This window comes from Staurois parvus, unplaced genomic scaffold (genome assembly GCF_062004578.1).
Source record: "Staurois parvus isolate SC_StPar_1 unplaced genomic scaffold, SC_StPar_1.0 ptg000132l, whole genome shotgun sequence".
In the NCBI taxonomy this organism is placed as follows: Eukaryota; Metazoa; Chordata; class Amphibia; order Anura; family Ranidae; genus Staurois; species Staurois parvus.
The window spans coordinates 8,007,084-8,021,519 of record NW_028317928.1 but is presented as its reverse complement, the minus strand read 5'-3'; the positions used below and the strand labels follow the sequence as shown (position 1 = coordinate 8,021,519).

Sequence of the window (14,436 nt, the reverse complement as noted above, 5' to 3'; positions counted from 1 at the left end):
TACAGTTCCTCCATTAGCCTGTTCACCGATTAGTTTCAGTATACCAGAGTTACTGCGGTGTAAATAAGATTCGGAATACACTACTAACCAAGACTAAGTGGATTCCGCTCGAAATAGAGTCAAGTAATCGTACATTGTGAGCAATAGCGGCCTTTTTGTTGTAGCCCAGAGGAGGAGCTGCAGTGCTACTGTAATCCTCCTGGTGGGGGAGGGAACCTATGGAGTGTGTGGCCAGGTAAGGAGAAGGTAATATCTTGTTATGGGAGAAGCGGGTCCCAGTACTCAGGGAGGGCTGGTGGTCATGTTGTGGGTCAGGTCATGTGCCCTCTAGAGTCAGGGGTCAACAGGCTCTGCACTGGGGGGGGATTAGTCCCCTTTGGTGTATTGGGGTCTTTATAGATAAATATAATTACAGAGGGGATTTATAACTGATTCTTGTACACATGGCGCTGTGGCATGCCATTGAACGGCAAAACGCAACATACAGACACACTCCAGTACACAAGGCGGTCTCAGTTAAAGCCTCCCATGGCGGCAACAGACTACGACCTCATTTATGACATTGGCGCCATTGTGTCATCAAATCCGCAGAGATTTTTTTTGCCCATGTTATCCATCTCTGCTGAGGGGCTCTGCAAAACAAGAACTTCTCATCGTTATCATTTTATCTGGGAAGGGGGCTATAGCGGGTGGGTGGGATCAATGTATACCGCCATGATGTATAGAAACATATTGCCGCCGACAACCCCAATAGAAAAATTAGGGAGCTCACGCCACATAGATCAACCACATCTGTTGAAAAACGAACTGAGGTTTCAGCTACAGTCCTCGCATCTTGAATATGCTCACTGGCGCGTTTCACCCAGGGTGAAACGCGTCAGTGCCAAGGGATTGTAGCTAAAGCCTCTGTTAGCCTAACAGCGGATGTGGTTGACCTATGTGGTGTGCTCCCCCTAATTCTGCTATTCGGGTTTTCCCATGGAGTAAGACGTGGGGATTTAGCACAGCCCATATTTGTGCTAGGAGGGGGGATTTGGTGAAGGTGGTGCTAAGAGGGGGCATTTGGTGGGGGTAGTGCTAAGAGGGGGGGGTTTGGTGGGGGTGGTGCTAAGAGGGGGGCTTTGAGGGGATTGTGCTGGGAGAGGGGATGGGGGGAGAGAGTTGGAGCGGTGTTTGTGCCAGGGGAGATTTGGGAACAGGGGGGTTTGTGCTAGGAGGGGGGATGGAGGGGGGGGGGGTTGTGCCTGGAGGAGGGATTTGGTGGGGGGGACTTGTGTTAGGTGGGGGGATTTGAGGAGGTTGTGCTAGGATAGGGGTGAAGGGTGGGTTGGAGCAGGGTTTTACTAGGAGTTGAGATTTGGGAGTATGGGGATTTGTACTAGGATGGGAGGATTTGGGGGGGGGGGTTATGCTAAAAGGAGGGATATGGAGGGGGACTTGAGGGGATTGAGCACAGCCCACATTTGTGCTGGGGTAGGGAGTTGTGCTTGGAGGAGGGATTTGGTATTTTGTGGTGTATTTGTGTTAGAGGGGAGATTTGAGGGGGCTGTGCTATGAGGGGGGACATGGGAGGGACTTGAGGGGATTGAGCACAACCCACATTTGTGCTTGGAGAGGGTTGTGCTTGGAGGAGGGATTTGGTATTTGGCGGGGGATTTGTGTTAGAGGGGGGATTTGAGGGTGTTGTGCTAGGAGAGGGGGGTTAGAGCAGGGTTTGTACTAGGAGTTGGGATTTGGGAGCAAGGGGATTTGTACTAGGAGGAGGAATTTTGGGGGAAGGGTTTTGCTAAGAGAGGGGATTTGGGGGGGGGGGGGGGTTGTGCTTAGAGGAGGGATTGGAGGTGGGGGGCTGTTGTACTAGGAGTGGAGATTTGTGGGGGGGGGATTTGTGCACGGAGGAAGAATTTGGGGGGTTGAGCTTGGAGGAGGGATTTGGTGGGGGGATTTGGGTTAGGAGGGGGGATTAGAGGGGGTAGTTTCTAGGAGAGGGGATGGGGGGGGGGGGGGGTTGGAGCCTGGCTTGTACTAGAAGTGAGGATTTGGGAACAGGGTAATTTGTGCTAGAAGGGGGGATTTTGGTAGTTTGTGCTAGGAGGACGTATTGGGGGGGGTTGTGCTAGGGGGGATGATTTGGGGGGGGGGGGTTGTGCTTGGAGAAATGGATTGGGGGGGGGGTTTGTGCCAGGAGGAGGAATTTTGGGGGGGGGGTTGTTCTAGAAGGAGGGACTTGGTGGTGGTGGTGGGGGGGTTGTTGTGCTATAGGGAGGGATTTGGTGGGGGTTGTTGTGCTAGGAGGAGGAATTTGGGGGTGGGGGGGTTGTTGTTCTAGGAGGAGGGATTTGGGTGGTTTGTGCTAAGAGGAAGTATTGGGGGGGGTGCTAGAAGGAGGAATTTGGTGGGGGTTGGTGTTGGGGGGGTTCTAGGATGAGGGATTTGGGGGGAGGGATTTGGTGGGGGGAGTTTTGTTGTGCTAGGAGGAGGGATTTGGGGGGGTGTTGTTCTTGGAGGAGGGATTTAGGGGGGGGGGTTGTTGTTCTAGGTGAGGGGATTCGGTGGGGGTTTGTGCTAGAAAGGGGGATTTGGAGGGAGAAGAATTACAACCTAAGATCACTGAACATTACAAAAGTGCGACGTGGGCGAACACGCAAAAAAAGCGCATGCTCAGACACTCAGTGAATGAGCCCTCAGACTGGAGTGCCCCGGGAGAGTTCTAAAGGGTGCCTTGAGTGGAAATAGGTTGAAAAGCGCTGTCCTACGGTACAGACACCTGACTCTGATTCCCGGCTTTTATTTCCCTGTGCAGCCATTGGGACCTAACACGCTAAATACAGTTTATGAGGAAACACCTGTGAGAAGGTCAACTGACTGAGGATGGAGACAGACCGGAGTCACATGACCAAGAGGATATTAAACCTCACCCTGGAGATCATCTACCTGCTCACCGGAGAGGTTAGGAGGATTCTGGGAGCTCATGTAATTTCTCATTGCATCCGTTGTATGTACCTAGTGTCATATGGAGTGATTAGCCGATTGCCGACCCGGCAGATTGGCTGGTACAGGCACAATGACATACCTGTACGTTGCGGCTTTCTTCGGGGTCTGGGTCGTTCGCTGCAGCACAAGCCGATCAGTGGGTCCCGGCCAATGACAGAAGAGAGCCCTGTGTTGGCAAACAACACAGGGCTCTCTTCAGACAGCAGCGATGTGCCTGATTTTTTTTCTTCCTGCAAAGCAGGGAGTAAAAACCAGCACGTTGCTTAGTAAAACAGTAAACATTGTTAGGCACAGATTTAACCCCTTGATTGCTCTAGATGTTAACCCCTTCCCAGCCAGTGTCATTAGTACAGTGACAGTGTATAATATTATCACTGTATTAGTGTCACTGGAGATGTCAGTGTCAGTTAGTTGGTCCCCTCCCAGTGTCAGTTAGTCAGATTGCCAGCTGCACTATCGCAGACCCACTGTAAGTTGCTGATGGCCACCATTAGATACACAGAATATAACTGGATATAACATTTATAGATAAAGTTGATCCAGGGAATATCCGATTGCCTCTCGGGGGATCAGGAAGGAATTTTTTCCCTGCAGGAGCAAATTGGATCAACTGTGGATATATCGTTTTTTAAAATCAAAATTTTTTTTTAACATATTCTTTTTTTCGATTATATTGCAAAACTTTTTTTAAAAACCCAGCGGTGATCAAATACCACCAAAAGAAAGCTCTATTTTGTGTGAACAAAAATTATAGAAATTTCATTGGGAACAATGTTGCATGACCACAGTTTTAAGAAGCACAGTACCGAAGAGCAAGAAAAAAAATGGCCTGGTCACGAAGGGGGTAAATCTTCCGAAGCTCAAGTGGTTAAACTTAGCGGTGGTGAGCATTTTTAATGAGTCGCGTCAGTCCGAACGTGTGGTTTAAGGGCTGGCTGGCCCACTTTTCTTCAGCAAAAGAAAAGTCCACAGATACAGTTGCTCACGCAGGGGTTCTTTTCCAGGAATAAAACAACAGAAAATACCGAGCCACCTGGCTCGCACAGCTTTTAGTTGAAGCACCTTGCTGAATGGGCCAATTTTTGGTCTCTGAATAAGGGTTCTCCTGACACCTGAGCTCCTCACTTTTCGGAGACTATCTCTAGTCCTCTGGACTCGCTGGTTGTCTCAGCTTTCTCAGTCCCTCCAGACTCAAGTCCTGACTATCCCAGCCCTGTGGGCAAAGACTACCCCCAACATGGGGTGCAGGTTCTTGGCAGCAACACAGGTCATTCCTGGATGGAGGACACAGCTCTATTTTGACTTGGCTCTGTCTCCACATGGGAGCCTTGAGCTATGCTCAGGCCTGGCTTATAATGAACACAGGTCTTCCAGCAAGACCTGGACACAGGATTGAAGGCTTTATCCCACCTAGGACATTGTAAAGCCTTCAAACTCCAGAACCCGATCTGAGAGTGCCACACCCTGCAGTAGTGCAAGCCCTGTCCCACATGGAAGAAAAATATATTTGAAATATATTTTAAAAACATTCTTCCCAAATATATTGCCATATATTTTAAATACTACAATTTTGGCCATATTCAATATATATATATACACACACACACTGCATTTTTATTACAATATATATGAAAAATATTTTCAAGAATACATTTTCAAATATACTGTATGTCTTTAAAAATGCATTTAATCTACATTTTTGGAATGCATTTTCAAATAAATGTAAAAATATATGTTAAAATTACTTTTTAAAAAAAAATCTGAACAATATATTTAAAAAAATATATATTTTTAAAAATATATATTTTTAAATATATCCTTCTGATTTTCTTTAACATATAAAAAAGTCATTTTAACACATATTTTGACATATATTTGTAAAGGCATTCCAAAAATGCAGATTTGTATTTTTAAAGACACAGTATATATAAAAAAAATCTGAAGAATATATTTAAAAAGTATATATTTTAAAAATATTTTTCATATATCTTGTTTTATATATATATATATATATATATATATATATATGTTTTATGCCCGGTTAGGCATGTCAAGGTGTTGTCAGGCATATTTTTAACCGGGCTTTTTTGTGGCATTGGGGGACTGTAGGCCTCCAAATTCGGACACGTTTCGAGGCAGAACTTCTTCCTCAGAGCCAAACTGTGTGATGTCTATTTTCGTGATGTGCCTTTGATTTTATTCTTTTGCGAGTATACTACTTTTTATTCAATAAATCTCCTTTTTAGAAGAAGGTAATGCACTGGCCCGTGCGCCCTCTGTTTGTTTCTTTGCACACACCTTTTTCCTCCTTCCCTGCCCTTCCTTTTTCTCTCCCCCCCCCCCCCCCGGGTGCTTTAGGCCAATTTTTTTAGAACCATCCAATGTGATATTGATTATTAATGATTCAATTGTATTCATCTTTATCACTGTTATTTCTTAAAATGTTGATGTATAGATTGGCTCCTGAAGAAGTGGACCTTGTCCAAGAAGCGCGTCATGCCAGCTTCTGATATATTACTCTTTGAATTCGATGCTTCTTATAAGTGATATATATGTTTTATTATACTAAACTGTTGTAACAATTTTAGAGAAATTGATGTAAAAAGGTCAGTTTTTTATATATGGATTAAATAAAACTGAATTTTAATGTTTAATGGTGTATCTCAAAAGTCCCATTCTATTGTTTTTTTGCCTTTTTGATTGAATGTCAGTGTGTTTAGATATGAGGTCACAAACCTTCTCCCAAAAGGGTTTTAGAACCGCACAACTCCAGAACCTATGGAGATATGTGCCCTCATGCTAGGACCAGTGCCAGCCTAGGGAAGGTGGGCTTGGAACAATTTTGCGTAGGATCATAGAGGCCCGGTACCAGCGAGTTAATATTTTGAAGCCTGTTTCTTGTAAAGAGCTGGAACGAGATGCAGTGTGGGCCAAACACAACGTGCGTGTCTACTGCTTTTCCAAGAAGCCCAGGTCAGATTCCCACTTCGCCATATAGGGAGAATCCACTTGGTCCAGAAGGCGAGAAAGTTGCTTATAGGATAAAGGACGGGCCATGTCGAACCGGGGAGGATGAAGCACATAACTTTTCAAACTCAGGAGGTGAAAGAGTCCGCTTTCCCCAGATTTGCAAAAAGTGCTTTAGTTGGAGCGCTTTCCGGAACGGTAAAGGTGGATCTGTCATTAGCTGAAGATCCAACAAAGATTTACAGAACGTAAAAGTGAGGAATGCCACAGGGTCCATTTATTTTGAATGCATTGAAGATGTTTACTGTGGTTTGAGTGGTGGCATTATCTCGTATTTCTGCTTTCAATATAGAATTATGTGGCGTTCAAGTTCTCTGATGGTTTAGTGGCATCGAATTTGGTGAAGACCCAGCGTAGCACTGTACAGCCCCCATCTCACTCTCTGAGAAAGAACAAGAAGGTACAAGAGGTCACCAGTGAGATCATTGAGCTGCTGACTGGAGAGGTGAGAGGTGCCGGGAATTCTGGGACATTCTCCAGTAACAGACAAGGGATGTGTCTGGATGGTGACTGTAATATTGTGTGTGTCAGGTTCCTACAAGGTGTCAGGATGGCACTATTTATTTTTCCATGGAAGGATGGGAGTATCTAGAAAGCCACAAGGGTCCATATGAGGATGAAATGATGGAGAACCGGCCGCCCCTCACATTACAGGGTAAGAGAAGACTTTGATATAAAGTCATAGAAACAATAGAGGAGTGGGAGTATATAGAAGGACACAAGGATCTGTAGAAGGACGTCATGATGGAGAACCGGCCGCCCCTCACATCACTGGGTAAGAGGAGACTTTCATTTCTTGTATTGAGGATCCACCTAGATACACACATCCTATGATATAAAGACATAGAAACAATGTATTCAGTCAGTGTGTATGTTTCCTACAGATGGATCCAGTAACAGAAATACCCCAGAGAGATTTCCCAGCCCCCTCTATTCCCGGGACTCCACACAGGAACATCAGGAGATCCCTCAGAACTATCAGGTAGATGAATTTTAGTTGGCGAAAATGTAGCTGGCATCCAATCCCAGCCTGGGAAGTTGAATGACATTCTTCTTTGTTGTTGATTACGTAGGAAGGATGCCTAACTGGATATAAAACTCAAGATATGGATGAGGATGTGGTATATGTGAAGGGCTATGAGCCGTGTAAGGAGGAGGAGATCCTTCCAGAGATCAGCACAGGTGAGGAATAAACACTAAATCCAGAGAAGAGTCCCAGATCCTCCTTGTTCAGTCACTACAACAATCTCTTCTTCTCCCCCCTCCTTTGTCAGTAGACAGTAATGGGGGGACAGTGTGTGCCCAGTGGGGGGGTCAGGAGCCATCAGCCTCCAGTAGACTCCAGCTATAAGCCATGTAAGGAGGAGAAGATCCCCCCAGAGATCAGCCCAGGTGAGGAATAAACACTAAATCCAGAGAAGAGTCCCAGATCCTCCTTGTTCAGTCACTACAACCATCTCTTCTTCTCCCCCCTCCTCTGTCAGTAGACAGTAATGGGGGGACAGTATGTGCCCAGTGGGGGGGTCAGGAGCCATCAGCCTCTATTAGACTCCGCCTCTCCTCACATCATGTCATTGAGACGTGACCAGTCTCCCCCCACACACACTCTCTGGGGTCTCTCATGCATCTCAGTACAGGGGGCTTCACTCTCATCTTTATTCACAGACCCCGGAGACACTCAGACAGAGGTCAAAGTTGAGGAGGAGGAAGGAAGCATAGATTATGTGAAAATTGAAGAGGAGGAAATCCCTATTGTGATTGGTGCAGGTGAGAATAAACATTGCATATGGCGTTCATTTGTTTTTCCTTTGTCTTACACCAGTACATTAATTTAGCAAATTCAGCTTAAGACTTCAAGAATGTACGCAAATACATTGAGAATGAATTAAGTTTCATCATGTGAGTAAGTGGAAGATTCAGTCCAATTGAAGAATCGTGCCATCCCCCAATAATCTTTAGTGTCTCTAAACCCACATCATAAACTATCAATAAATGCCGTGTTACGTGCTGTTCATACTCACTCCGTCACTTTGAGGTTTGTTTTCTGTATTCTGCAAAAAAAACCTGGTTGATCCTGCTGCTCTCTATCTCCCCCTGCTGTCCATGTCTCCAGTGCATCTGGGATTTTTGCAGAGCAGTGTTGGCAGCTCTGCACATGCTCAGTTTTTAGCAAGTTTCTCTAATGAGCATTTCCTCCCTATCACATCTGAGCAGCCCATGTAACTATAAAGTCACACATGTGGGCGTATACAGAGTGGCAAATGACAGCCCACTCCCTCCCTCTGCCCTATGCCCACTAACCAGCTAAAACGATGGGGGTTGGGATAATAACTCTTGATTGATAGAGGCTTCACCTCCCTCCTATTCTAAGACACACACTTCTGGGGCGTGCCACAGCCTGTGACTGGCAGAAATCTGCCCACACCATGTGATTTCCACAAAATAATACTGATTTAATTTCAAATACAGTATATATTTTTATGACTGTTTAAAACAGTTTATTGATATTATTTATTTTTACTCTGTATCCCAGATGCTTTTTTTTTTGTTTTTAATTTTGAACACGTGACCAGCAACAGAGGAGTAGAAGCTCCTCCTGCCACTGTGTCCCTGCAGACAGGCTGGGAAAGAGCTGGGTTATGTGACAGATTTATATTGATTAGGAAAAAAGTACTTAGATTTTTTTTTATTAAAATAATCAGTGTCATCATTCATATACAGCACTAGACAAAAATATAAAACAGCGCAAAAGAATACCTAAACCAAATAAATATATTGTAGATATATAATATAGTGTCCAAAAAAAAAAAATATATTATTATATATATAATAGTGTCCACAACAACTCAAAAATATAAATTCAAAATCCTTCCTCCCAGACTTCACAGTGCTTTGACAAAGAAATATTCTTCTGTGATATATGCTTCCACCATCCACCAGTGCAAACCGACATAAACCGCACTCACCAGATAATGGTGAATAGTAGGCCTTTTAGGACTTTCAGGGATCCTACACCCCCTCTATAGCCTCCAGACCTCCATTCCACCATACAGAGCTATGATGATCCTTCCAGCTCCACTGTTGTGCCAAAGGGAAAATATTGCATATAGTGTAATATTGCTAATGACCATAAAGCATGTAAAAACAAATACCAGGCCACTCACATTTTCCAAGATTCATAAAAACATGTTTATTAGCCTCCACCGGCCAGTTAAGATCACACACCATTCAGAGACAGCTCCAGAAAACTCACAGCTCCAATTTTAATGTATTTATTTATTGCAATACATTTTGAAATATACTGAATACGGCCAAAATTGTAGTATTTCAAATATATGTCAATATATTTGGGAAGAATATTCTTAAAATATATTTCAAATATATTTTTCTTCCATGTGGGTAGAATATATATATATATATGTATATCTAAATATATACGGTACATACTGCATGTTGAAAAGTGTTTTTTAAATATTACAAAATATTTTGAAAAATATATTTTTTAAATATACTCCAGATTTTTCTTAACATATAAAAAAAGTTATTTTTACATGCATTCGAAAAATGTAGATTAAATGTATTTTTAAAGACATACAGTAAGTTTGAAAATGTATTTTTAAAAATATTTTTCATATATTTTGTAATAAAAATGCATTTCAACATACTATATATATATATATATATATACTGTATATTTAATTATTTATTGAAATCTATTTTGAAATATATTGAATACGGCCTAAATTGTAGTATTTCAAATATATTTTTCTTCCATGTGGGAAGGGAATGTAATCCATTGATTCTACAGACTCCCCTTCACAGCTGAATTTGTCAGTTATGCAGATATGGGTGCAGGGACCCAAATGTGCGTCCAGGTCCTTGAACTCATTCCTGTGTACCTGTCAACCTCATCTGTGCAGGGAAGTCTGTACAGCCAGTTCCTACCTAGTTTATAAGTTAAAAAAAAAAAAAGTACGCAAAAAGCTGTGCATGCTTGGCAGGGATGGGCACCCATGTGAATGAGCCCGTAGCGTTTTGTCAATGCATTAACTGTTTATTTCAGAGTTTAAAAACATAAATTTTTACCTCCAGATCAACAAGATCAAGTGAGTGATACAGAGAAGCAGCCAATGATCTCTCCAGAAATGGCAAATCACATGACCTATGACTCTTCAGAAGAAAATCCCATTGTTGCACTCCGCCATTCAATACCTTACAGTGCAGATCTGTTGTCAGATCCCTCTACGTACGGGAGGAGTTTCACTGATCACTTGCCTTCCGTCGCCCATCGTCCAGATCACAGGGTGGGTGAACCATTCCCGTGTTCCATAGGTGGGCATTGTTTTGCCCAGAGGGCAAGATCTGGATCTCACCAGATGCCTCACACGGCGGAGAAGCCATATTCATGTTCTGTGTGCGGGAAATGTTTTACCCAGGTAGGATATCTTCCTTTACACGAACGAACGCACACAGGGGTAAAGCCGTACTCATGTTCTGAATGCGGAAAGAGCTTTTCATTCAATTCAACTCTCAACAGACACAAAATAGTCCACACGGGGGAGAAGCCATTCTCGTGTTCTGAATGCGGGAGATGCTTTTCACTTAATTCGACTCTTATTAAACACCAGAGAACCCACACTGGGGAGAAGCCATTTTCGTGTACGGAGTGCGGGAAATGTTTTACCCGGAGGGACCACCTTATGATACACCAGAGGACTCACACAGGGGTGAAACCGTACTCTTGCTTGGTGTGCGGGAAGAGTTTTACCCGGAAAGCCAGTCTTCTTGAACATCAGAGAACTCACATGGGAGAGAAGCCGTAAACACGTTCGAAGTGCGGGAAACTGTTTACTGAAATAGAACTGCCTGTTGCACATCAAATCATTCACATCGGTGGTCTTCCGTTTTTCACTTTGAGGAAGCGGACAGTTTTGAATTGCAACGAAGTCGCTAGTAACCACACACGTCCACGTTGTGCTTGCTTTAGCAGCGTCAAGCTAAACCAAAACCACACCATTTTTTTTGCCATTTTTAATATTCATTATCATTGATAGGATGTTTTTTTTTCTCTTTTCAGCATCTAATTTTTTATTACCAAGGCTGAAATAGCTTGTATAATTTTTTTTTGTTGGATCCATGTTTAGTATTGTATCATTTGGAAAGCAGGTGTCTGTTTTTAATTAAAGTAGAATTTTAGGCAAAACTTTTTTTTTTTTTTTCATTTTTTTTTCTCATTTATTTTTATTTTGGATAGAGCAAGAGAGGGTCATAACCCCCATCAGATTTTTTTCTGTGTCCCATTGGAGAGATTTCCCTTCACTTCCTGTCCCATAGCCAAAGAGGAAGTGGGAGGAGATCCCTGCAAATTAAGGGAATTCCTTGGAGACCGCCGCCCGCCCCAGGTCACCAGATTTAGTGTCCTCATTGGAAGATTTTCCCTTCTATTACTTTTCTGGGGGCAACCCAAAATTTGGTATTTTTCTTTTACTTTCACTTTTAAACACTTGCCCTTCAGAGGATTTCCCCCCCTTCCTGACCAGGCCATATTTTGTGATACAGTGCTGACAACTGCGCGGTCGTGCAACGCTGCACCCAAATTAAATTATGACTTTTCTTCCCATAATTAGAGCTTTCTTTCAGTGGTGTTTGATCACCTGTGCGGTTTTTATTTTTTGCACTATAAACAAAAAAATTTGAAAAAAAAAGATATTTTCGAATTTTTCTGTAAAACATGTCTAGAAAAAAATTTAAAAAATCAAATTTCGTCATAAATTTAGGCCAAAATGTATTCTGCTCCATGTCTTTGCTAGAAAAAAAATCCCAATACGTGTAAATTAATTAATTAATTGGTTTACGTAAAAGTTATAGCGTTTACAAATGGCGATATATATACTGGATTTTTTTTTAAAACTTTTTTTATACTAGTAATGCAGAGCAATACAAAGCAGCATGCTGGTGCTGACGGGAGAGATCTGTATAGTTTTGCGATACAGCGCTGCATTACTTTAACTGACAATTATGCACTCATGCAACGCTGCACCCAAATTAAATGTATCCCTTTTTTCCCACAAATTGAGCTTTCTTTCTGTGGTATTTGATCGCCTGTGCGTTTTTTTTTTTTTTGCGCTATACAAACAGACCGACAATTTTGAGAAAAAAAAACAATAGTTTTGACTTTTTTGATATTAAACATGCCCATTGAAAAAATTTAAAAAATCAAATTGCGTCATAAATTTCGGCCAAAATGTATTCTGCAACATGTCTTTGCTGAAAAAAAAAAATCCCAATACGTGTAAATTAATTGGTTTACGTAAAAGTTATAGCGTCTACAAATGGCGGTATAGATACTGGGATTTCATATATAATATACATATATATATATATATGTATATTATATATAAAATAAGCGACTTATAGCGGGACTGCAGCAGGAATTCTGACACTGGTGGGGGGAACTGACTTGGTGTCACTGACATCCTCAGTGACACCAATGCAGTGATCAGTGCTAATAAAAAGCGCTGACACTGTACTAATGGCACTAGACAGGAAGAGGTTAACATCTGGGGCGATCAAAGGGTTAACTGTGTGTTGTTTTACTGTGTGCTGTGTGTGTGTTTACTGCTCCTGCACGCTGCTTTGTATGGCTGTGCTATACAGAGCCATACAAAGCAGTGTGCAGGAGCTGACGGGAGAGATCTCTATTGCTTACATACAGGTCTCTCCCCGTCAGTGATACTTGGGGATCGCTGAGTGCTGGCGGGGTATCACCGGCCATCCGGCACCCAGAGCAAGGATGTCAAACTGCGCCCCCCCCGGGTTCATAATGTGCAAGCTTGGGGCACCTTGGTAAAAATCACTGTCACTACTCCTGTTCCTTGTAACAGAAAGATGGTGCCCCCATCAGGGGGCCCTCGGGAAATAAGGGATCATGGGGCCCCTATGTCCTTGCCCAAACTCAAAAAAGCCTATGAAAAAGGTACCAGGGGCATCTCATGGGGCCCCCTACTGACCTTGGGCCCTCGGGCAGTTTCCAAATGGTCAGACCGCCCCTGGCCCCCATCCCTACAGCAAACCATTGCATCCAGGGTTGCTGCCCCTCCCACCCCATATGGAAGAAAAATATATTTGAAATATATTTTAAAAATATTCTTCCCAAATATATTGGCATATATTTGAAATACTACAATTTTGGCCATATTCTATATATTTAAAAATATATTTCAATAAATACATTTATATATACTGCATGTTGAAATGCATTTTTTATTACAAAATATATGAAAAATATTTTTAAAAATACATTTCAAATATACTGTATGTCTTTAAAAATACAAATCTACATCTTTGGAATGCATTTACAAATATATGTAAAAATATATGTTAAAATGACTTTTTTATATGTTAAAAAAAATCTGAAGAATATATTTCAAAAATATATATTTTTAAAAATATTTTTCATATATTTTGTAATATATAAAAAGCGCATTTCAACATGCAGTATATATATATATATATATATATATATATATATATATTTATTTTATTTTTTAATATATTGAGTCTGGCCAAAATTGTAGCATTTCAAATATACTGTATGCCAATATATTTGGGAAGAATATTTCAAATATATTTTTCTCCCATGTGGGTAGGTAAGTAAGTATATCAGGTAGATGCGATCAAAAAGATGGATGGGTGGATGGATCGTTGGGCAGATCATCTCATGGAGAAACGTAGGACTTTGATTTTCCGCAGCGCCTCAGCACAGGCAGATCAGGGAGAAATCCAACGCCCATGCAGGAGAAAGAAAGTAACCAAGGAAATTTTAACCACTTTCCAACATTTACTAACCACTTGAGCTACGGAAGATTTTACCCCTTTTTTTGGCCATTTTTTTGCTATTCGGCACTGCACTACTTTCGCTGGTATTTGAGCGGTCATGCAACGCTGTACCCAAACAAAATTTATATAATTTTTTTCACACAAATAAAGCTTTCTTTTGGTGGTATTTGATTACTACAGTTTTTTTTTGTTTTGCTTTTTTTTGCAATATTTTGGTAAAAAAAAATGTTTTAATTTCTGCTATAAAATATATCCAATAAATATTTATAAAAAATCACATTTTCTTCATAAATTTAGGCCAAAATGTATTCTGCTACACGTCTCTGATAAAAAAAATCACAATAAGTGTATATTAATTGGTTTGCGTGAAAATTGCAGCGTCTGCAAACGATGGGATATACATACTGGAATTTTTTTTTTTATACTCCTAATGGTGGTGATCAGCAACTTGTAATGAGACTGTGAAAATGCGGTAGGAAATCTGACAGTAACTGACTCTGGATGGTAATTGACTAACTGCCACTGACATCACCAGTGACATTAATACAGTGATCAGAGATAATGCTGTCACTGTAC

The 14,436-nt window shown here is 41.7% G+C and overlaps 1 protein-coding gene across 1 annotated transcript; it reads left to right on the top strand.

The window, feature by feature from the left end:
- On the top strand, positions 1–14,137 carry LOC149466284 (uncharacterized). The gene is made up of 8 exons (XM_089672976.1): positions 1–235; positions 2,804–2,949; positions 6,314–6,466; positions 6,553–6,676; positions 6,906–7,003; positions 7,095–7,203; positions 7,687–7,788; positions 10,114–14,137. Exons 2-8 carry the CDS (start codon positions 2,872–2,874, stop codon positions 10,842–10,844), a joined length of 1,395 nt encoding a protein of 464 aa, XP_089529102.1. The 5' UTR covers positions 1–235; positions 2,804–2,871; the 3' UTR covers positions 10,845–14,137.
- Positions 14,138–14,436: the final 299 nt, after the last annotated feature.

Bases quoted from the DNA above. Each gene is read 5' to 3' on its own strand.
- LOC149466284 (XM_089672976.1), top strand. From the start codon at position 2,872: ATGGAGACAGACCGGAGTCACATGACCAAGAGGATATTAAACCTCACC. The intron at 7,204-7,686 runs GTGAGGAATAAA...CTTTATTCACAG, and splicing joins CCTTCCAGAGATCAGCACAG to ACCCCGGAGACACTCAGACA. The intron at 7,789-10,113 runs GTGAGAATAAAC...TTTTACCTCCAG, and splicing joins CCCTATTGTGATTGGTGCAG to ATCAACAAGATCAAGTGAGT.